Source organism: Xyrauchen texanus, chromosome 11 (assembly GCF_025860055.1).
Source record: "Xyrauchen texanus isolate HMW12.3.18 chromosome 11, RBS_HiC_50CHRs, whole genome shotgun sequence".
NCBI classification, from domain to species: Eukaryota; Metazoa; Chordata; class Actinopteri; order Cypriniformes; family Catostomidae; genus Xyrauchen; species Xyrauchen texanus.
In genome coordinates, this window is record NC_068286.1 from 36439609 (window position 1) to 36464811 (window position 25203).

The 25203-nt window shown below is 35.7% G+C and overlaps 1 protein-coding gene across 3 annotated transcripts in view; it reads left to right on the forward strand.

The window, feature by feature from the left end:
- The window catches only part of LOC127652143 (dachshund homolog 2-like), a 56022-nt gene extending 34109 nt beyond the window's left edge, over positions 1-21913 (forward strand). Inside the window, exons 3-12 of one of the 3 annotated variants that reach the window (XM_052138203.1) lie at positions 3538-3660; positions 7332-7451; positions 7685-7854; positions 9670-9811; positions 10542-10613; positions 12669-12799; positions 12880-13027; positions 13254-13391; positions 13480-13545; positions 17959-21913. In XM_052138203.1, coding sequence (XP_051994163.1) covers positions 3538-3660; positions 7332-7451; positions 7685-7854; positions 9670-9811; positions 10542-10613; positions 12669-12799; positions 12880-13027; positions 13254-13391; positions 13480-13545; positions 17959-17996 — 1148 coding nt within the window. In that variant the 3' untranslated portion in view covers positions 17997-21913. The remainder of the gene's footprint in view (positions 1-3537; positions 3661-7331; positions 7452-7684; positions 7855-9669; positions 9812-10541; positions 10614-12668; positions 12800-12879; positions 13028-13253; positions 13392-13479; positions 13546-17958) is intronic. The other 2 variants (XM_052138205.1, XM_052138204.1) reach the window with 2 other exon arrangements.
- Positions 21914-25203: the final 3290 nt, after the last annotated feature.

The following is a 25203-nucleotide window of genomic DNA, read 5'->3' on the forward strand; positions in this document are numbered from 1 at the left end:
GTCACCAGATCTCAACCCAATAGAGCATCTTTGGGATGTGGTGGAACGGGAGCTTCATGCCCTGGATGTGCATCCCACAAATCTCCATCAACTGCAAGATGCTATCCTATCAATATGGGCCAACATTTCTAAAGAATGCTTTCAGCACCTTGTTGAATCAATGCCACGTAGATTTAAGGCAGTTCTGAAGGCGAAAGGGGGTCAAACACAGTATTAGTATGGTGTTCCTAATAATCCTTTAGGTGAGTGTATATATACACACACACATAGGTTTTTATTTTTTACCAGTTCTTACTGATGCCTCCCAGACTATTCATTCTTGATCATATTGTTTCTCTCAGTTTGAAAAATTAAATAATTCTTATTTTTATGTTCCCAAATCTGCAGCTGCTGTGAATCCATGGTAACACAACTGGCCTTGTTGGCATGTTTTTGAAATTTTTGTAGTTGTTTATGACAATGGGGTGATGACAGACAGCAGGGGGTGGTGCCAATAGAATGAGAAATATTTATAGCTTTGTGTGAGAAAGCAACCGAAATTCTGAAGTGAGAACTATTGGCATTCGACGTGGCTTGAAGAGGCAAGTTTGAATGTGTGCAAGTGCAAATGAGATTTGAGATCTATAGAGGAGGGGAAGAGTTGAAATGAGTAATGACTTACATTTCAGTCTGTTCTTCTTGGAATATAGCGCACAAGTTGTGTGGATTACTTTTATGGTACTTTTATAGTGCTTTAGACCAAGAAACAATGTCAAACTGGTTTGAAATTGTTGTTCCACATTCTGAGGAACAGATAAATGAATCACTGATAGTTTGGCTTCAATCTACTGGTGTAAAGGTATGACTTTGTGTTTGCTGTCATTACTGGTTTGCCGTTAGATCTAGAAGAATAGAATTTCCCCCTCAGGACAATCTCACCTCACATGAACAAGTGGTTTCCTTCTTGTCAAACAGCTTACATAACTCAACTCAAGTCTCTGAGGATTGTTTTTTTTACCAAAAGCCCACAGAGATGCTCATGTAACAGCTGCATATTAGTGACTGTATCGGAGCCATTCAGCATTTATATGATTTTGTTACATATACAATGTAATTCATACATTTTAAGCAATATGTCATTATGTCCCTTCCCAACTTCCTGTTTCAACAGGAAATACATCAGTACAGGAAATATAGCTCGCCTTGTCTATTGATTAAATGGGGTCTCCAAGTGTGGCTCAGAAGTTCAGATAGTTTTGGGGCCACTGTGTATTTATTCACCTTAGTGCATTTGGTTTTATGCATGAGCTAAACATAGAGACAAAGAAGGAGTTTGCTGCCATTTTAACATCAGTCAGTGGTTCAATGCTGATCGACTGCCTGTCAACAATCAATTACCTTTTTTTGATGATATCCAGGGTAACCAAGGACAGAGCTCTTAGCCTGGTTAATTTAGTTGTTTGTGGAAGGAGATTAAAAGCATTGACTGACAGATTTCTACTTCTTGGACTGCTTCTATGATATGTTTGTATAAATAATGCAGTCCACCTAACAAAGAGCTTATTCAGGTCCCGTATCTCACTCTGTCCCTCCTGTTGTCCTGACCAAACCATTGCGCTAATGACAGCATTCATTCACTATCAACTAAGGTATTTATTGCTGTTACTTTTACTTTAATGTGCTTCATCTCTTAGCAGCCTGATGTCTGGGCAATTTGTTGTTTTTTTGTTTGATTGTTAGGGGTGCATTTTGAGTGTGATGGGCATGAAACCAAAAAGTAAGGCCCATTTGTTGTTTTGCATTTACCAGAGTAAAACGTTGTGGCTCAGAGGTTGCTCTTTCAAAGAGTTATCAGTTACGATCTAATTTAGGATCAATGATGTTTCTCTTAAAATGCCTTAGGACCTATTCAAATAGAAACAAATGAGATCTGAATTGTTGATATACTGTATATAGAGCTTTAAAATGAATGTGCATACAAAGTGGTACAATAAACTGCAATTGTGACCTTAAGGAGCAATTTCTACCTGATCTAACCCTTATTATAGTTTGATTGTTGTAACCTATTCAGATTCATTCAGTAATGTTAAAAAACATTTTTACTCTTGGAAGAATTTGATGAGAAATTATGAGTTCATCTGGAAATTCCTATCTATATCTACAGTATATCTAGTAGAAATATCTATTCTATCTATTCTATATCTATGACTTTTGATCACAGACTTTGGTGTCTTGGCAAATCTGAACACATATTGTAAAAAAAAAAACAATTGGCCTAATTTTGAGTTCCTTGAACTTATTTTGATTAAAAATGCATACTATTAAGATTTAAGAAAAAATAATTGAAACAGTGTTGACTTTTGATTTAAAATTGTAACAAAATGTGCTACATGCAGTAACATCTGAATGAATTGGCTTTATTTAAATAACAACTATTTTTAATGTCACTGAATCAACCTGAATACATTAGGTAATGTCAATGAAAGTCATCAGGTAGAAATAGCTCCTTAAAGTAAAAAATATACAATTTCACTATTTACACTGAAAAACAAAAATAAATGTGTTGGCTCGACAACCACAACATATATAATATACAACATAAATAGCTCTACTCAGAAATTTACATATTTATAATATTTGTATATTTACTTAATTTTCATTCATGTGTACAACACAAAATATACATTTTAAGGTAAACTTAGAGAGTTGTATAAAGTAAATGAAGAATCAGGAGTTCCTTGCATTTATTTAGCTTACAAATGCATACAATTAAGATTTGAAGTACTACTAATTTAATCAAGTACAAAATTTAGGTTCTGGGTAATACCCATAAGTCCCTGTGCTTGAATAATTAAAACAAATTTGTTTGGTCAAAAAGAACTTATGTGGGCATTTAATTCGTTTTTATTTAGAATTCATATACATTTGAGCTATTTTTAGTTTTATTGATGTAGTTACTGAAAATAGCTGTTTTGTGTCACCATTAGGGTGATTAGTCTTCCATAAATAGTTAACTTGGATCCTGTTAAATCCATGTTATCTTTCCTTGCTCATGTAAATGTGTATATCTGCAGTGCAGCTTTATGTGCACTCCTTAGTTATTATGTTCTTTAGTCAAGTTATTTAAGTAGAAACAGTGATATAAATGTTATTTTGAATAAACTTGCAATTAGTTGCTAAATCTTATTTGTGTGCCATATATTTAGAAATAAATAAAGTTGTATGAAGTGATGCATTTGTGTGTATCTAAGGTTTTCTAGTTGTGCTGCCAAGTTGAATTACATTAAAAGTGTGATGCAAATATGCTACGTATATATTTTAAGTAAATCCACACATCATTTTTCTCAGTGAGGGCAGTTTGTGATGCATGAAAGAAATAGATCACAGATTTTTTTTCTCCCTTGCTCTCAATCTCATTGCGTCTTGGAGAAACAATTAAAATAGTAAAGAGATCTTTTTGGGGATTTTCCTTTCCAAACCGTTGTTATTTAAAGGCTAAAACCAATATGACTGTTTGTGTGTATTGTTGTGTTTATGCTGTATTGTTCATGTATGTAGCAGGCCTGACAACAGCAGCGGTGGCTGAAGCATTGAAGATCCAAAAGATTAAGAGGATGATGAATGTACACAAGAACCACAACGGCTCAGAATTCGATTCAGATGAGCTTAATTCTACTACAGGTACACACACACTTTCCATTTCTTCAGTTTTTTTATGTGTTTGTTTAAAGAGTTGTGTGTATGTGTGTGCACTCATGTGTTAATTTGTATGTGTTATGAGACTTCCTGTGTATGTGTGTCTGCATGTGCTTTTATTTGTGTTCCTATAAAGGCAGCTTGTTTAAAGTGTAATCTGTAGATGTGCCAGACAGATGGCCTTGCAATAATAACCTGGGCCTTGTGGGTGAGATGAGCCCCATCATAGAGCTCGCTCAGGGGGCCCGTGTCACAGGGCTGTGCTTGGTTTACAGAGACTAATGGTGACATTAATGACTGCTGCCTGACTGTGCATTTAGAGAGGACCAACAACAGACAGGAGAATAGTTAATTGTACACCTGCCTCAGAGATAAAAGACATTTGGTCGAGGGGTACATGCATGCATGTGTGTGTGAGTGTGTGTGTGTGTGTGTTTGTGTGTGTATGTGGGTGGGTTTGGGTGGTTTATAAGGACATTAAGTTACAAACTGGTAATTACAAGGGTATCATGCTTTAAATGTGATTTCTGAGGACATTTCTAATGTCCCCATAGTTCAAATTGCTTAAAAAACAAAACAGTTTTTTTGAGAATGCAGAAAGTTTTTTGTGAGGTTTAGGGGTAGGGATAGGGTTAGGGGATAGAATCTATAGTTCCTACTGTATAAAAATCATTATGTCTATGGAGAGTCCTCATAAGGATAGCCTCACCGACATGTGTGTGTATGTATGTGTGTGTGTGTGTGTGTGTGTGTGTGTGTGTGTGTGCGCATAAAAGCATAAATTGCACAAAAAATCCAATAGTCAAATCTCGTGCTTGATTAAATTGATTTTCATGCATCAATTTATAAAGTTTGGTCTTCAAATGCAGCAGCCACATACAAACTCTGGCTAAAACGAACACAGATAATGTTGACTTGAAAGGTCACTCACACACATATTTGTGAGGAAAGCAGCCTAGTGTTCCTAGAGGGAACATCTGTGGATGAGCAGATGAGAGAATTTTGGGAGAAGAAAAAAGATCTTCATCAGAAGATGGAATGTAGTCAAGAAAAATCAGCATCAAGGATGACATCAGAAGAGAGGCGAGAGAGACTTTTTCCCCCTACGTTGACAAGTTGAAAGAAAAATTCCATGCATTATTTAACAAGATGGCTGAAAGCTGTCACACAGGTGATTGGCCAAGTTAACAGAAACAGATGTGTGCTGTGTGCGCACGTACGGGTGCATGTTAGCGCATGTGTGCTTGTTTTCACGACCGCATGTGTTTAGCAGGGAAGGCATGTATAATGTAACGCACATATTATCTCTTTACCTCTCTCTTGCTCTGCGAGCATATGGTCAGCATTTTTTGTCTTCACGCATCCACTCTTATTCTCTCTCATCTTCTCTGTTTGAAGTCGCCTTTATAATTTTGACGACTGCCATTGTTGAAATCTGTATTTTTGTTTTTATTAGACAGGCAAAAGTTAATGTCTATGTGTGTGTGTGTGAGTAAATTCACCCTAACATGTAGAAGTGTTCTTGTCAAACATACAAATCTCTTCTGGTTGACTTCCAAAATGTATAAAGCATTGCGGCAGTAACCTTGCTCACTTGATCAATCAGTCTGAAAGGCTGACCATCTGGTGTTTATTAATCACTAAGTTACAAATTATTAAGTAAACACCATTTTTTATGGATGTGTTTGTGTTCATTTGTTCTCTAGTTCGGCTGAAAAAAAAAATGCTGATCAATTTAGCCATTGTTTGAGATTGATTTGACGAAATTTGAGGTTCAGTACGTTTTTGATTCTTTAAAAAGAATGGCCTAATAAAAGTAATGCATTCGCTAGGAAGTATGTTTCTGTCGTGTAGATTCAGTGGAACTGACTCATCAGAGTCATTTGTTTGGGAATCGGACCACACTGGCCATGCTGCCGATTCAAAAGAACCGGCTCATAAGAGTCATTCGTTTGGGAATAGGACTACACTGGTCATGCTGAAGATACAAAAGAACTGGCTTATAAGAATCAATCATTGGAGAATCAGACTATACTGGTCACACTGCAGATTCAAAAGAACCAGCTCATAAGAGCCATTAGTTTGGAATTCGGACTACACTGGTCACACTGTATGTTTCACCATGCAGATTCAAAAGAAAATCTTCTAAGAGTCATTTGTTCAGGAATCCGATTACATTGGTCAAACTGTAGCTTTTGTGTTATAGATTCAAAAGAACTTGCTCATAAGAGACATTTGTTCAAAAATCGGACTACACTAGTCACACTGTATGTTTTGTGCTGTAGATTCAGAAGAACCAGCTCTTAAAATTCAATTCTTCTGGAATCGGACTACACTGGTTGCACTGTATGTTTCGGAACTAAAAAGTCATACAAACCTTAAGGTTCTTGTAATTAAAAAAAAAAATGATCTCAAACCTTGTGATAACTGGCATTTTATCATCCTGATTGTGGATCGTAAGTCTTAAAATAAACATGAAATGGCATTTACATCCCATTTCACATCGCAATATGACATTTTTCAAAGTGAAACGAATAAAATTGTATGGTGAGACTTTGTATATTTTGTAAATCGATTACAAAGACAAAATATTTTTCTCAATCATGGACAATAAGATCAGGAATGTGTATTAAGAATGTAAATAGGATAAATATTTATTTCACGTTGACAGATCAGAGGTAGACCTATCATCAAAAGAATCAGTAATCCAAAATAAGTCTATTACAGACATCCATTAAAAGCTGAAAGCTGTTTCTATTTGAATACTCGACACAGGAGATTTTAACATGTGCATGTGTTTGTGTACATGTGTTTGTGTTTCACAGAACAGCTGCAGCTCTTGTTGTCTCTGATTGCTCCTGCTTTTCCTCGACTCATCCATCTTTATCTATCTGATTACTGTGAATTAGCACCCTCTCACTTTCGTTAGAACTCCAGTCCCAGAAGATGTGTGTGTGTGTGTGTGTGTGTGTGTGTGTGTGTGTGTGTGTGTGTGTGTGTGTGTGTGTGTGTGTGTTCAACAGTCTTGATTTCCATGGACGTGCAGATCATTGCACAGATGGCATTCTATTGTACGTGTTCATGTCATAGTGAATGGTCCATGCTGTAAAGATGTGCCTTGGTGTTGTAATGTTACTGTAGCGGTTTGCTGTAGTGAGTTAAGTTTATTGTTTATAATAAGGCTATTTTAATCGGCTAGTCTGAAGACCCTATTGGCTGGAGCACATGAAAGTTTTAAGGGGACCAACTTATCATTGATTAGTTTGCCACAAACTGTCACCTGAACACCATCTGCTCACAATGACACTCACATTCATGATGATGAGAGATTATGTTCAGTACATTTTGGCTGATAGGTATTGGGAAGCATCTCTTTATGTCTCTGAAAAGTAGCTATATATTATGTCCATCTATATTATTTAATGTTTGACTTTTTTGGGATAAGTTATTTAGTGCAGTAGTCTAAGTGTGTTTGTGCAATATAGTTGTTAGTTGCCATTGTCAATTGACAACAGAGATAAAGTTAGACAGCAGTTGATAAAAAAAATATTGTTTTTCAAATTATAACAAAAAAATATATTATTTTTTTGCTCACCCTCGTTTACTCATATTTGACTTCTATTTTGAACATCTTATTAACTTATATTTTTATATAGGACATAGTGATTTGTCCTGGGAGAAAGGGAAACATCCATCACTTGTTTCAGAGAAAACACAGCACAACATGAAGAACTCTCAGCTCAATTCTCTCCAACACACCCATCTACTGGCCAACAGTGAGTATTAATGCAACAAGTCACCCACTAATCTCATGTCGTTCCAAAGCCGTATGACATTCTTTCTTTTGTGGAACACAAAATGAGATTTTAGGCGGTATGTTAGGACTGACATTCTCAGTCATCATTCACTTGAATTGGATTTTTTTTTCCCATTCAATGACAGTGAATGGTGACTAAGGCTGTCACGCTGCTTAATATCTCCTTCTTTTCTCTCTTTCTTCCCCTCTCAGGACTGGACCTGCCCTTCATGATGGTGCCGCATCCCCTGCTTCCTGTTGGACTTCCTCCTGCCTCAGTTGCTATGGCAATAAACCAGATGAGCCACCTTAATACAATTTCCAACATGGTTGCCAGTGCACAGGTGCACAGCCCTATCTGCAGGCCGACATCTGTCATCAAGGTAGGAAAAACTCAACACACACACTAAAACACGAGTGTGCACTTTATCAAGGATTACTTAAACAAGCTGTCAGACAAATTAGTCCCAGGTCCCTGAGGTCTAGCTTGACATTGATGCTTTTGGAGATTTTGCCGGTGTACTATGTGACTTTTTACTTATTTACTTCTTTGTCCTGTGAAAAACCATCTTAGCCTAGCATGAATTTCAATACTGGTCCAGGCTGAGCTCTTCCAACATTTATGGTCATTGGCTGGTCCAAAATTCATATATATATATTTATTTATTTTTTATCCCCTTTTCTCACCAATTTGGAATGCCCAATTCCCACTGCATAGTAGGTCCTCGTGTTGGCATGGTTACTCACCTCAATCCGGGTGGTGGAGGACAAGTCCCAGTTGCCTTCCGCTTCTAAGAACGTCAATCTGTGCATTTTATCACGTGGCTCGTTGTGCATGACACTGCGGAGACTCCCAGCATATGGACGCTCATGCTATTCTCCGCGATCCACGCAGAACTTACCACGCACCCATTGAGAGCGAGAACAACTAATCACGACCACGAGGAGGTCAACCCATGTAACTCTACCCTCCCTAGCAACCGGGCCAATTTGGTTGCTTATGAGACCTGGTTGGAGTCACTCAGCACACCCTGGATTCTGACTCGCGACTCCTGGGGTGGTAGTGCGCAATAATACTCGCTGAGCTACACAGGCCCCCAAAATTCACATTTAATCTTTCATTATTTTTCATTCATATATATATAAATGCAACATTAATTTAAAATTGTCCAAGGTGGTTTAGATGGTTGTTCAGGTGGTCTACCAGCAGGTGGGCCAGAGATCTATCCAGTAGACCACCTGATCAACCACCTAAACCAGCTTGGACCATTTTGGACCAGTCAATGTCCATAAGTGATTGGCTTCAGCCAGCTATAAAGAATGTGAATCCAAGCTGGAATTTTCAAAAGATCCAACCCAAATGATTTCCATGTTGGCTCAGGGTAGTTTATGCTGCTCAGTGCTGGTTTGGTACTGGTCTAGCTAGTGGATGACCATTTGGAGATTTTTATGGTACACTTTTTGACATTTCATGAGTATTTTTTTGTTTGTCCTGAGAAAATACCAAGTCAGACCTGAATTTCTATTCTGGTCCAGGCTGAGCTCTTCCACCATTTATGGTCACTGGGTGGACCAAAATAGTCCAAGCTGGTTTGGACGGTTGCTCAGGTGGCCTACAAGCTGGTGGGGCTGAGATCTACCCAGTGGACTACCTGATCCACCACCAAAACCAGCTTGGACCAGTTTGGACCAGCCAGTGGCCATAAATGACTGGCTTTGGCAATCTAGCAAACATGGAAAACCAAGCTGGATTTTTCAAAAGAGCCAATCTAAATTATAATTTCCATGTTGGTCCAGGGTGGTTTATGCATCTTAGTGCTGGTTTGGTACAGGTCTAGCTGGTGGACTAGCATAGCCAAGATCAACCAAGGAGACCATCCTGGTAAACCTGGTGAGAGTTGGTAGACCACCATGGCTAAAGAGGTTCCACGAATAGGTTGATATAGCCTGGTTAAATGGCCACTGAACTCAACAACTGTCAGTGAACATGACAGTTATAAATCTCATTCTGAAAACAATTTTCCTTTTTTTACAAATACTTTCCACATATGAGAACATAGTATCTGATCTTCTGCTGGATCTCAGACAAACCGGGCCAATGAAGATCATGTCTAGAGTTTATACAGTATATGATTGTATAAGTGATTATGTGACTGTGAAATTATGTGATTATGTGAAATTCCTCTTGTCCATTTCAGCAGGAGTGTTTTGAAGATAGTCCCTCTCTGACATCATCTGTAGAGGGAACAGTTCCTCAGAAAACAGAGCTGTCACCTCAACATACCAGTTCAGTTTCCAGCAGTCCCACGCACCCTCACACACACTCTCCACAAAAAGTAGGTGAGTCAAGCATCGCTCTTACTATGTCTCAGACTTGCATTTGGGATTGGAACAAGCGCCTAACAACAACTATTAGACACCATTTGTCCTATGGACATGGTGATACCTCAAATTTTGTGGCTTGTTGAGGAGAGGTGTGCTATTACTTTTCTAAGTGAGATTTCACACATAAGATTTTTGTGTGGTGAATTGTAAAGCAGGTGAAAAGATTACATAGACTTACATTGAAGGAGGAACCTGAGCCATAGCAAGGGCTGTATCGAAAGAATTCCATATTGTAGACTTTGGGGTCTGCTTTTTTTACTTGAGCCAGTAAGTGGCCACTTAAAACACCCTAGCAACCACATAGAAATGCTCTTGCATCAGCAGTTTTTCCATGGGCAAGCACCACTTCCATTTTCTTCTGAAAGTAAAAATCCAATTTTTGAATGAAAGGAGACAGTTTTTGAGGTTATTCTCTTTATCTGGATGTGTGATATTACAGTTGTTTCATAATATCTTGAATATAATGTCCATCATAAACAACATTATATGATTCATATGGAGTAAAAAAGTCTTAAACTAATCTAAAAGATTTGCAATGTTTCTGATGTATGTACAACAAGTACAAAGCAATATGTTCAGAATATTCTCTGCTATTTAGAAACCTCTTGTTTTATTTATCTTTTATCACTCTCTCTCTCTCTCTCTCTCTCTCTCTCTCTCTCTCTCTCTCTCTCTCTCTCTTTAGCTCATGAGTTTCATGATGAACAGAGGGAGACAGATTCAACTCTGCATATGAACAGGTTTTCCAATGACAGGGGTGCGTTTCCTCAATATAAATATTACATAACATAAGCAAAACCCTCTGACATTCTCTAATATATATACTTCAATTATTGCACAGTTACAGCATCTATTGAGTTTAGTTGTGTGATGTAATGGCATATTCAATTAGGCTCATATCAGCACATGAAGAATCTTTAAACATTGCAATTAAAACAATATGCTCATAATTGATATCATCCTCTTCCAACAAATATATAAAACTCATAAACTGACAGACAAGCAGCTGAGACATCACTACGTTTGGAAGTGTTCTGGAACGTGCAATAGGTTCGCACTGAAATTAAAGGAAAATTCTGGGTCATTTTCAACTGAAAAACCTTTTGAAATATTACTTTACGGAAACTTTTTACACTTATACATTAAATTATCATAATTAGTATATATGTTGCATTTTTTTGTTTAGTTTCAGTTATTTGTAATTAAATGGTGATTTTACTTAGGCTATTAAGTTAATTAAACGGAGTCTGAATCCTTTGAGCAGTATGTTTGATCACTTAAATTGAACTTTGTTCAACTGCATGTGAACTTTGCAGATGGTCCCTCAGGTAGTTTTCATTTCCTTTTGGAGTGAAATTATACTAAAGATAGATTTACCCAGAGATGTACTTAAGGGAAAAAATGATGCCAAATGAGACAAATGGACTAGATGCCAAATGTTTATTGAATACACAAAATTTTATGGAAAGCTTGTGTGCTTTTTGTAAACACAACTTTTTTCCAGTTTACCAATTTTCCACATTTAGGCACTATTTGTGGGATTTTAAGTTAAAAAGCCTTTATTGTGAGGCTACATATTATAAAAGCACCAACACGTATCGGCCCAAACAGGCCTTCATCAGGTTGTCTCAAAAGAAAAACACAGGAAGTGACTTAATAGTCTTCCCATTGTGCTCTACGCATACTGGCCACTCAAGGCCTAAAGTTGTATGACACCAACATTAACTTCCAAGCAAAACAAAAGTGAAGCAATATACAAAATATTTTGAAAAAATATTTCATATAAACCAACACTATTGTACATTGCCATACTATACCATTTACCTCTACAGAACATGATCAAGGAAAACAGACATCAGATTTATTATGACACTATCTCCATCCATGATTTTTGAAGTGGAAATGGGCAAGATTAATGTTCTCATAGTCATAAGAAAGGAGATAAATCTATGTTCTCATTAAGTCTAGGATGTCACAGAGCTTTTAATGTATGGATCCAGTAAGTCTCCCACTGTTTTAATCTTTTCAATCCATCCCAAATGTCAAATGACACAACTTTATGTCCTCACTGGGGTTTGTTGTCGATTTGATAATTAAGCCATAAGATTAGTTTTTCTGTTTTGTTTTTGTGATGAGACAAAAATTAGGAAAGAAAGAAACCAAGAAAGAGTCAAAGAGTGAGAGGTCCAATGTCACTGATTTCTTGTAAAGTCCTGCTTTAAAAAAAGGGCTGTTTTTTATTTTAATTATTTTACAAAAAATATATAATAATAGTTAATTAATTAATAACTGTAAATCTATAATTTAGTAAATATTTAAATAAATAATTAACTTAATTATATAATGTTTATATAAAATATGATATATATATATATATATGATAAATGCATTATTAAAATTTTTTCATATTTTGTGTAATTTATATTTCTGCATTTCTTTATGATGAGAATGATGGCTTAGCAGTCAACAAATTTAGTGCTGTATTTTATTGTAATTATTTTAAATAAAATATGAAATAATAGTTAATTAATAACTGTAAATATTAAATACTTTTAATAATAATAATAATAATAAATTATTCCAAAATATTTGTTACAGATTTTTTTATATAAGAATATGATAGATGTATATATATGTATCTATCTATATATCATTTGATAAAAAAAATACAGCATTATGTTTTCAAATTTTTTATATTTTATATAGAATTTTATGTATTATTTTTATTTCTGCATTTCTTTCTGATGGAAATGATGGTTGAACACATTTAAATCTACAAATAATTCAACACTTTGTGTGCATATGTCTGCAGTTGAGCAACATACGGTGAAGCCAACAATATTTGAGAAGATCCCCCCTCAGACGTTTCCCCCGGGATTCCCTGCTTCCCTACTATTCACAGATGGCCTCTCCTCTGTAGAGACACTACTCACCAATGTCCAGGTACAGCCATGGAGGAATGCATGCAAAGGCATACACGAACGCATAAGGACTGTCCATAATACTGAACACGTGTATTTCAGGGTCTGCTGAAGGTGGCTTTGGAGAACGCTCGTGTGCAGGAGAAGCAGCTTCAGCAGGAGAGGAGAGAGCTGAAGATGGAGCTGTACAGAGAGAGAGAGATGAGAGAGAGTCTAGAGAGACAGCTCACCTTTGAATTGCACAGTCGAGGTACTGTGACATTCATTGTACTACCATCATGTAGTACTAGGGACTTAAAGCAACACCTAACTGAATTCTGATTCTTTTTTGTGCAAGAAACCTTCACTAATACTATAAGTGAACTTCAGGGAAAATATTAAAAAATGTAAAACATGTACCCTTTTAATATCTTATTGCTCTAATGTTGTCTTTGGTGTCAATAGAGCCTCTGTTTTATCTTGTTTTTCTCCTGTAGCCACCATTCAAAGACGTTTGAAGAAGGAGAAGAAGGCAAAGAGGAGGTTGCAGGAGGCTCTGGAATATGAGTCCAAGAGGAGAGGGCAAATTGAGCAGGCTTTACAGCAGGCCACCTCTTCAGACTCTCTCACACTCGGTGAAAGACACTTTTTAACACTCTTAGTTTCATTCAGAGTGATACTCTTTCAGCGGGCTTTGTCAGCTGTTGTTGTCTGTTAACACAGATCCAATCAATCTGGACATGGACATGGAGCACTGCAGAAGCCCGGAGGACAATTGCATGTTACAAGGTATTGAATTTAAAAGAAAGGTAGAAGAACTGGCTGCTTTGTAGATTAAAATTAATAAAAAAAATGTATTCATTCTAAATATTCAAAAGTCTTAAAGGGATAGTTCACCCAAAAACAAGAATTCTTTCATCATTTACTTACCCTCATGTCATCCCAGATGTGTATTACTTTCTTTTTCAGTAGAACATAAACAAAGATTTGTTGAAGAATATCTCAGGTCTGTAGGTCCATACAATGCAAGTGGACACTTTAAAGCTTCAAAAAGCACATACAATCGTAGTAAAAGCAAAGAGTATAGAAGCACAAGAGCTGAAGGCCGTTCCATTGCAACATCTGAGTGCAACAGCAGAGCTAAGCCTCCGCCATTTTGGACTGTGAATCCAGGGCTGCATTATAAAAGTACAAACAAAATTATCAATATCCCACCATAGCATGTCTTACAGACAATAATAGGTTAGCAATGAATTGAATTCGGCCACTGTATTTAATTTAATAACCCCATTCTTACTTAGAGGCATATCCATATGAATCTAAATGAATATGAAAATACTTTCTACGCTTTTGTGAATAATGACCTGTCATGGTCTTTAGGGAAACGGTGAAAGGCAAGACTATGTTTACTATCGAACTGATAGTTGTTGCAGTTAACTGATTAAGATAACTTTCTGTTGTTTTTCCACTTTGACTTTGCTTTCGAGCTCATGGTGTCAGTACTAAGTTGTGTGCTGTTGTCCCACAGTCCAAAATGGTGGCACCATTTGACGCTACCGCTGCACATCTAGCAGCGGTTGTCAAAAATCCATTATGGCTGTCTCCTGTGCTTCTATACTCTTTGGTAAAAGTAATCTATACGACTTAAATTAATGGTTTCTAAAGTGATACGATTGCTTTGGGTGAGAAACAGATCACAATTTAAGTCCTTTTCACTATAATTATTTCCTTCCGGTCGTCCTCCAATGCGCTTTCATGAGAGGAATGAGTACATGCTGCATCTCACGTGACGTAAGCACGATGGCATGTTCAAATGAAAGCAAAACCAATTAAATTTGTGAACAGCATTCTGTTGTAAATAAACCAAGCTTTTTTTTGGAGCTTTAAAGTGCAGATCACAACCCACTTGCATTGTATGGACATACAGAGCAGAGATATTCTTCTAAAAATCTTTCTTTGTGTTCTGTTGAAAATAGAAAGTCATACACATCTGAAATGGCATGAGGGTTTTTTTGGAACTATTCCTTTAAGTCTCCCAAAAATGTCTTAATATGGCCCTAACACCTAATATAAACACTATTCAATTGGATTAAATATGAGCTGCCTATTTATATTTCAATTCAAATTCAGATATAGAAATCCAAATTAGAAGTCTTAAATATTGAATGCTCCAAAAATATCTTAATAGGGCCCGAACAGTTGAATATACTGTAAACACCATTGAACTAAATAAAACATAAACCAAACTAAATTTGATAAGGCCTTTTATATGTTGGCTTTTTATTTGCCCCCATACAAAACACATACTTATAAACACATTTATAAGGGCTCTAAATAGCGTATTCAGATTTATCATCTTGACCTCACTTCCCCATCCGTCTCTCTCTCAGCAAAACCTTGTCACTCATCCGCATCCTCTAAACAGATGAGATCATCGGCTCCCTCTGTCTCAGAGTGAAACCATTAGCAAATAAACACATAGATGAATCAAAAGGCCGGGGACTAATTGCATGTTTCCTGTGTAAGCAGTGGCTCACCGCATGAATATTCCAGCACTGCTCTTCCACTCGTTTATCTGTTTCTGCAGCTGGCCGCTGTTTCTTTCTCTCCCCCTTCTGTGAGACAGCTAATGTTACATGATAAATTACTTGAATTTCACCTTGTGCTAATTTTAGTAAAATGGCTCCTTAATGCCATGAAAATCTGCTACACATTGGCACCACAGCGCTGAGTGTAATGCATTACTAAGTAATTACTGTAATTAAATTACTTTTTCATTGAAAAAGAAAGTGATTACTCAAAAATGTTCAGTAATTTAATTACAGTTCTGATGTAATTGTGTTAAATATTATATAGACTATAGAGCAATTCTATATAAAACATGTAATGTCTAATGTTGAAATGTATGTTTCCTATTTAATGCAGCCCCCTTAAATTCTTTGGCCAGTTCATGAATAATTTATTTGATTTTAGATTATTTATTTGAAGAATTAAAATAACAATTTCATGTCTATCATTATATATTTCATCTGGTCGAGGTTGATAAGGTTTTTAGAATGTAATTAGTAATAAGTAATTTTGCAATTACTTTTCAGTCAGAGTAATATAACTTCACTGTAGATGTAATTAGTAGTTAGTAATTAATTACTTTTTTAGAGTAACACCCAACACTGTTTATTTACTCTCTCATGTCTGTTTGACATTATGTGTTTCTATTTGCAGAGAAAGCTTTGACAGTTTTAGGTGGCATTAAACATCCAAATATAATTTTGAGATGTTACAACAACTATACCTGTCGACACCCGTTTTTCCCAGGAGTCTCCCATATTTCGAGGAGGGTCTTGCATATTTCACACCCATCTCCTGCTGTAACCCGCACAAGAAGAGACAGTCACGATGTAAAGTAAAACTGCTTTATTTGCAGGCAAGGCAAAAGTACAAAAGGGCAAATCCAGAGAAGAGTAGTCAAGGGGAGCGAAAGGTCGAAGCCGGGGAATCAGATTATGACAAAGGGGCAAATCCACAGAAGAGTAGTCAAGGGGAGCGTAAGGTCGAAGCCGGGGAATCAGAATATATATACAGACGAAACAAGCGAGTTGAAAAGACAGGGGAAGCTAGGGGAACACTAGAGCTGGCAAAGCGAAGGGGTAAACTAAACAATAACCAACAAGCGTGAAGCGAACGGGCAGCGGATATATAGGGGAAAAAACGAGCAGTGCAGGTGAAACTAATAATCTAGTGATTGGAACGAGTGCGGGTGAAACTAATACTTTAGTGATTGGGAGCGAGCGTGAGAGCTAGAGGGGGCGGGGTGAACTTGAGAATCAGAGTTTGTTACACCTGCCCCCCTCCCGTTTTGTAATTTGTATGGCCCAAACCTCGTTTTATGATAATCACATCAATATATTATTCCAAGGTTGTCCAGTTGCCAGATGTTGTATAAAATGCATCCTACTCACACAATCGACAGACACATCATACAAATTTCAACCCATTTGTGACCTCAACCTGGCAACCTACAAAATATATATATATATATACATGTAAATTTAACAACAGCTGGACAGAAGAATTTAATTTCATATCTCAAAGCCATATCAACAATACCCACGCATTTTGCAAAGTGTGTCACACTGATTTTAATATCGGACACGGTGGGAAAAATTAAGTTACTCAGCACGTTAAATCACAGTGGCAAAAATGTTTTATGTATTTAGACTGCCTCTGCCATCCAGCAAACAAATAGTTATTTATTGTTACTAACAATAAGTGCTATTATAATTAGCACACTATTTCAATGACATCACCATTTGGAAATGATATATTTACTAATTAAAATAAACATACAAAATGTTTTGGGGTTTACATTTTTTTTTTTATTATTTAACTCCCTTAACCCTTAAATGCAAACCCAACGTCGGGTCACTAAAGACCCAATGTCTTTAGTGACCAGGGACCTCACTCCACTTCCTGTACCTGTAATTGCAATTATGCCCACACCTCTTTAGGATTCCTTTATCTTAAGAATAGTGTTTAACAAAATAAAAAAGAGCCCAAATAAATAAATAAAAAATTACTAATTGCTTAATTACCAAAAGTGTATTGTGTCATTAGTGACCTGAGATATGGAATTGTGTCAAAATATATATTTGTGCTGCCATAAATAATATTTTTATGATTATTTCATATCTACAGTATTTCAGTTTACTATGACAGTATATCTATTTCTTTGTTTATTATAATATGAAAATGTACTATATTCATAAAAATGACTACTATTATACATACTATTTATTACTCAACATTGGCACTGCTGTTTCATGGATTGACTTGATTTACATTTGACATTGCTATTTGACGAAGACACCCCGTTGAAGTAAATTATAGCAAGCACAACAAATGAATAGCATGATATGGCTATTGCCATTTGGGTGGACTTCTGACATGTGCCTGAAAAAATACATACAGAATATGTAGAGAATGTGTAGCTTTTGTGTTATATGTTGCTCAGTATGTGTTTGACAGCCAGTTCTGGGTACTATCTGGGTATTGTGTAGATCCATTCGTGATTTAAAAGGACCTTGGTCAAAGAACCCCTTTTCATCATCATTTAAATTCTGTTTTTTCCAGACTTATCTCATTTACAAATTATACATGTGGTTTAGTGTTCTTTAACCTCTCTCTTGTTATTTTCCCACACAGAAAGCAGAACATACACAAAGAACCCAATAATGTACTAAGAAGAGGCCACCTAAAGGCAAGCCTGTTCCACACATTGTGGATAAAACCTACACAAAAACAACAAAACAATAAACTTTCCTAATGCAGATACCAGCATGGACTTTTTAAATAATGGAGATGTTATTGTTATACAGTATCTACATAGACTTTACATAATTCCCTGTTTAACCCTTGTGCGTCAATAAAAAAGTTACTCAGAGGTCCTTAGTGGACAAAAATATCTGCATAAAAAACTGCCATAATAATAATATATATTAATATTATTTTCCACTTTTAAAGAGTTATTTTTTTAACCAACACCAGTCCTGATCATAACTACCAAATATTCATTCATTTTCAGGATTTTAACCCTTTAAATGCCAGTTTGTTTATATAATGCCACTGTTGTTTTTTATGAAAAAAAAAAAACAAAAAAGAATTATTTTCCATATAATAAACGCTAAGGGGATTTTTTTTTTTATTATTATCACAGTCTGGGATATGTCAATGATTAGCAACAACATTGATTTTGATGCATTATTATTTTGTAGTGTCAGATTTAAAAAAAAAAACTCAGGATCTTAGAGGACAAAAACATCTGTGTCAAGTAAACGTATGATATATTAATATTATTTTCCACTTTTAAAGAGTTATTTTTTTAACCAACGTCAATCCTGATCATAACTACCAAATATTCATTCATTTTCAGGATTTTAACACTTTAACTGCCAGTTTGTTTACATAATGCCACTGTTGTTACACACACACACACAACACACTCTGACATCCATACCAACACACCCATTTAGCTGCATCATTAATTAAATTGGCCTGCAGTGCTCTATAATACAGCAAACAGAAAATACGAAAAAAGCATGTATTTGCTCCATAGGCTAAACATGAGAAAAATGGCGCCATCTGATGGAAAATATAAAATATTTACATTTGGAGCTAGGGCTTTGGAATGAAAGCATAATATATATGCTTTAATGGCACTGGCATAAAATATTGCAATTTTAATGGGTTTCAACACTTTTGTCCTTAAGTTCCTGAGTGTAACAATTTTTTGTACACAGTGTATTATAGATGTATTATAGGAACTGAGGTTGAAATATGAAAATTCCCCCCAAAATACACACCATTGGCATTAACACTAAAATGATTGAAAAAACAAAATGAAAAAGACAAAAATGTCCCGGAGGTCGCACAAGGGTTAAGCACACTTGACGTATGGAGAGCAGTAATGCCTTCCTGTTATTTAATTGGAAGCATCTACTGAAATGGATTCTGCTGTCACTTTAAGGACAGTGACCTACAGTTCCATTTGCTCAAGATGGAATGATAAAAATGTAAAAAAAAAAAAAGAAATGGGACAAGAGAGGGAGCTTGCATCTGGCTTTCAGAGAAGACCACTTTAGTGTTTTTAATTCTTCTTGTTTGAAAGTTTCGAAAAAAAAGCATGCTTTTCTGTTTTATGTCCATGTTATGGTTTTTCTATCCATATCTTTGTAGGTCTGATTAGCTTCCCGATTCTTTGTTGATGTACAAAAAAGTTGAAGAGTTGAAGAGTCATAACTGTTTCTTCAGTTTGAGAATTTAATTTTTTTTTGACTGTATGTGATAGTTTCCAGTTTTCATGAACTTGCATTATTTAATTGGCTTTCAATCGGAAGGAAAAGCTACTGAATCCCACTCCAATCATTTAATGTATTCACAGTATTCTGTATTTTGAAAAGTTCTGTTTAAATATTTCTTAGTCAACATGAAATCAAAATTGACCCTATTTACTTTAATACACCTTCCTTAATGTGAACAAATCGTTGGTGCACATTATTCCATAGAGAAAATGTTTTTGTCTGCAATATTTCATCAAATTTGATCCGCCTCTAAAACGACTATCCCTTTCAGCTGATGTCATCGAGCTTTCTTATATTTTAGCCCCTCTCCTCCAAACTATTGTAATAAAGGCCACTTTTCACAATCTATTTAATCGCTGATTAAAGTACCACCCTATATTTTTCTAATTTAATTTCCGTTCACTCTGAAATTCAATATTGGAACATAAGTCTCATTACGGAAATAAAATTGGTTGTGAATGCAGTTTCACAATATAAATCACACTTTAAGCAATATATGTTGACTTAAATTTTAAACCGATCACAACATTCATTAAAGCTTGTTTCGAAAGTCTCCCTTAAATTTACTCCCTTTATCTGATAAGGAAACCTCTGGTTTTGTTTAATCTGTGGATTTTGTAGATGTGTTTTCCTTTTCCCAAGCATTTACAGAGATTTGATTCACTAACCATTTTAGCATCGGCTAAAACTAGACACTAGACCCCAGAGGATATTTTCTTATGTGTTTGGCATTTCCCCTACATATGAGTCTTTATTTAGTCTGAGAGTTACTTAAAGAGGAAAACAGACTTCCCACGGAACATAATTCCCTGCTGATGTCATCAGGATGAGCCATCGATCCTATAGACATTCAAATGCTAATGATGTCTCAAAAGGTCTAGATCAATGTCTGTCACAATTTTATCCTCCAAAAAGAAGCAACAACACAAATAAACAAAGGAATGCTCATGTCAGTGGTGTCACCTTGTCGTCAATAATGTCCCCATTAGAGATTAAATGTCTCTGAGCTGCAAAGTATTGGCTTTCATTGACAGATATCAAAGTCCTCATTAACATTCATTGTCAGTAGTTATCTCAGGGTATAATGACTGGCATTTCAGAGTAAGTGTCGGTTGATGATGCTACCATACTGTTCCTGGAAAGACTCTGGTTTTTGGTATTTGACTGTATATGGTTCATTCTAATCTTAGGCCAATGATACCAGGGCCATAACAACAATAGACATAAGATAGGATCAGTGATCATCAAACATAGGTTTTCAATGGCTGGTTCTAAAACTATTACCCCAAATCCTAAATACAGTATGTCAATATAGTCTCATGACAACTCATAATAATTCATACAAAATGGCAAAATCGTACGATTGAATGAAAAGAATACAACTTTTATTCCCATACATACCAACCAATTAACAAATATAATTTCAAAAGTTTTTAAAAGTAATTGTGGCAGGGTGCAGGGCAGGGCCGGGTCGTGATCCTACACACCCGGTCCCGTATTAGGCTAATCAAGCCTCCCGAGAGGGATAAAGGAGGAGGCGAGAACTGGCTTGACGATATAAATAATATTTGAATGAGAAACTTAAAAGACACAAACACACACGACGGACATGTCCGTAAACGATCTCTCTCTCCCGCACGATCCTCTGTAGTCGACCTTTATCCCTCTCGGGAGGCTTGATTAGCCTAATAGGATCATGACCCGGCCACGCCGTCCGCCCTTCCACATTAATATAATTTATTTTATTTAGATTTAAGTCAGTTTTATAGAGCCAACATAATTTAGTTGGATTAGGTCAAATAAATATTCTATAGCAGTTTTAACTCCGTTTACTAAAGTTTATTTATGTTGGACAAACTTTTTTATTTATCATTATTATGTGCCATACGAGCAAGTGCAAGGGCAGCAAAACTGTTGCACTGTCACTGTTTAGTAGCAGCTGTAACTTTTAAATAAAGTTTCACTTGAAAGTAAAATCCATCTTCAAACTAAGCACAAGGGCCATTCTTCACCACAATATCTTATTCACAGCAGCGCCATCTTTAAATTTGAAAGGGAATGACAACATGGCTGTGAGGTCTCTTCAATGGGCTCTACTGCAGTTTAAAGTGTTTTTGGATCATTCCATGGACAAAACACAGAACATTTTAGTTACAACAACATTCAGTTGACAAAAAAACTTGTGGAAAATCAGATGGGATCTAGGAGCTTAAGACAGCTTTATACTGTGCGCGTCATTATGGGGACTGCATACCTATCCCACACAGCCTCATTTTCATTCAATTATAACGATAGAGCTCCTATGAATAAGGTCTATGGTAACCCTTACAATTGTAGCATAACACACTTTACACTATTACTAAAAACAATATAACAGAACATAAACATTTACAAATAGTTTCCTATTGTCGTCTTGCTCAAAATGCATAAAATATCACTTAATTTCAACACTTTTTCTTCCTATCCTGTCCAATGCAAAGCATGCTGGTAATGGAAATCCCTTGCCCAGTTTCATCAATGCTAGATTAATGCCACAAAATATTAATGTATTTCCAACACAAATGGATTAAATAAACTTCCATTTTCCAAATTTAAATGGATAGAACGTGATCTGACAAAATGTGCTAGAATGTTCTAGAGTGATGCTTTAGTTTAACAAGCAGCAAAATGCTTTTTTTTTTTTTTTTTTTTTAAGCACACAAATAATTTCCTCATAATGACCCATATGTAGGTGACTCATATTTCAGATTGTGGTGTGACTAGTGACTTGGATGTTGTAGTTAAAGCAGACTGAAGGTCTACAGTGATACAGTGCAGCTCCAGACATGTAAAATCCTTTCCCGAACAAGGATATAATGAAACCTGTAGCAATAATTTATTGTGGAATTCTAATCTTCATATTTTTCTTTTACATATTTTTGGAATATCACTTGAGACCATAAATCTTTGGGGACCATAAATTGATTTGAAAACAATCTGTGATTTAAATTGCTCTAAATTAGACTAGCTCTTTAAAAATGGGAGATGGCCATTTAGAAACGTGGGAAAAGTGTGGTTTAAAAATACAGATTATAAGATAGATGGAGTGGGAGATAAACATATTGTTTTGATATGGCTCTGTTCACTCCAATGTATGTGTGTGCAAGTTTTTCCATCCATTTTAGCATCTGCCAGGTAAACAATTATAAGTCTGATTGATTATAAAATTATTCTCACCTCTCTTCAATTTAAGGTCTACACAGACTTGATTGTCAGGGACACTGATTTGCAGTCTTCCTGTGTTTTACATGTAAATGTATTAAGGCCAGGTACTACAGGCAATAATTATGATTTTTGTTCCGTTTGTCAATTTTTAGATTTTTTTACTTTTTGCTTGTAAACTCATAACATGCACACAATTATTACCAAAAACAACTATAAATTGTTCATTTTTATGCTTTTATACAACCTTTGCCATGTAAAATAAATAAGAAATAGGAGTCGGAGATAAATACAGAATGATACAATAATTAATTTCTGACCTTGGAAACCTTGGACCTTCCCATGTACAGAACTATATGCTATGTTTTATTTGTATGTCATATGTAACCTTTTAATTGTAAATTAAATTGTACAATATAACTTGTTTGTGGAAAACACGTTCTAACACTTCTAAACGTTTTAAAGCTGATTTTTTCAAAATGACCTTTTGCACACATGCCGAGCTTGACACCTCATGTCTCATAATAGGTAAAGCCACATAATTCTACATACTGCTCAATACTTGGAATAGTTAGACATGTTCAGAGGGATTTTTTTATATCTTATGTCATTTTCCTTTTATGTGGTATTATATGCACACACAAAAATGGCCAAAAATCATGTTTTTTTTTAACATGTGCCAAGTGTATTTTAACATAATTAACTGATAGAACAATATTTTGACAAAAGCCTCTATAGATTACCAACCACTTAGTTATTGATCACATTAAAACAAACCAAACATTTCTGACTTCATCTAAGGTCAATTTTGTGTTTTACTTAATATGCAAATTGGTGCATATTTAATGAGATAACACTTAATTTGCATATATTAATGGGGGGGCTAAAAGTTACAATACAAAAAAAATCTTATATTTTTGGGGATATTCATCTTGTAATTTTTCATTCTGAAAGAAGAACAGGATTTTTTTTGGCCTATTCACCTGTAGTACCTCCGCTTAAAGGGGGGGATGCAATTTTTTACATACACATACATTTTTTATATAATTTAAATAAGGTTGTTGTCTCAAGTGAGCTTAAAAAAGAGCCGCCATTTCATGCACCACAGCCTTGAAATAAAGATATATATTATGGAGCAAACACTCCAACATGACATGGAAAAACTGTTTGTTTAACAAGATTACCCATATTAGGGCACAGTGGAATGGAAGGGAAGGAGTTAGTTTGAAAAGGAAATTTTAAAATTGTGATTAAGTCAATGAACCCATGAACTTTTCTCTTGACATCTGAAGATAAGAGAGGATGTTTTTCCTCATCTAAAGTGACCAACATTTCACTCTTTCTTCCCCTGTTGAAGAATGGGAAAGTTTTAACATGGATGGATGGAACAGGGAACATAAAAAAATAAAATAAAAAACAAATGAAGGCACAATATATATTCACATTCCTCCTCACACTCTCTCCAGTGTAATACCAGGTGATTGCAATGTAAAAGATCAATATTTCAATTTCAGACAGCATTTTTATTCCCAGAGATTAGAGAACAATCAAATTCTCAATTTTCTCCAGATGACGAAGGAAGAATCTCTCAGCTTTACCGACAGCAAAATGAAAATGTTTTAGTCTACGTGCAAGATGTTTGTTTTTGTGAATTATTCATTGAGATCTGTTTGTGCAAGTGAATTGCCACTTGCTGCAATATCAAATGGCAAATAATACAGATTGCTCAAACACAACAGAGGAATTTGACATTGAGAAGTGGAAATGCAGACAAAGCTTTCTGCACCACAGCAGGGTCACTTGATAAATAGACCTGTGACAGACTTACATTATGAACAAAGTCTAAAGCATTCTCTGTAACAGTAAAAAAAAAAAAAACTGTATACTGTATATCACTTACAGTTGAGCCATCTGACTCCTGGTTAACCGGCGTTTAAATTTTGAATGTGATGTCGCCTAAGCTATCAAAGGGATTATCAGAAAAGGTCCAGTCGATCCTCAGTTCAGAATCTTGCCGGAATAGTAGGTCATCCAGGTATTTCTTGCTTATGAATACTGAGGATTCAAACATTTTTTAGCATACTATATAGAAGGGAAGTACAGCTCTTCGGATGCTGCGGTTATTTTAGGTCACAACCTGATTGCACAGCTTTTATGACATAGGAAATTGCAGATCATCAAAAACAATTCTGGCTGCTGGGCGAAATGCGCGCGTTATATTTATATATTTTGAATATATAAATATTAAAGTGGTATTTTTACCAGCTGAGAACAACTGAAGAGCTAATAAAATGTGTAAAGGAGTCAAACAGTGCCAGGAATTCCTCCGTTGTACACACAAACGAAGTAATGCTGCAAGGACAGCTGACGGCGGTTCCGACTCCTGTAC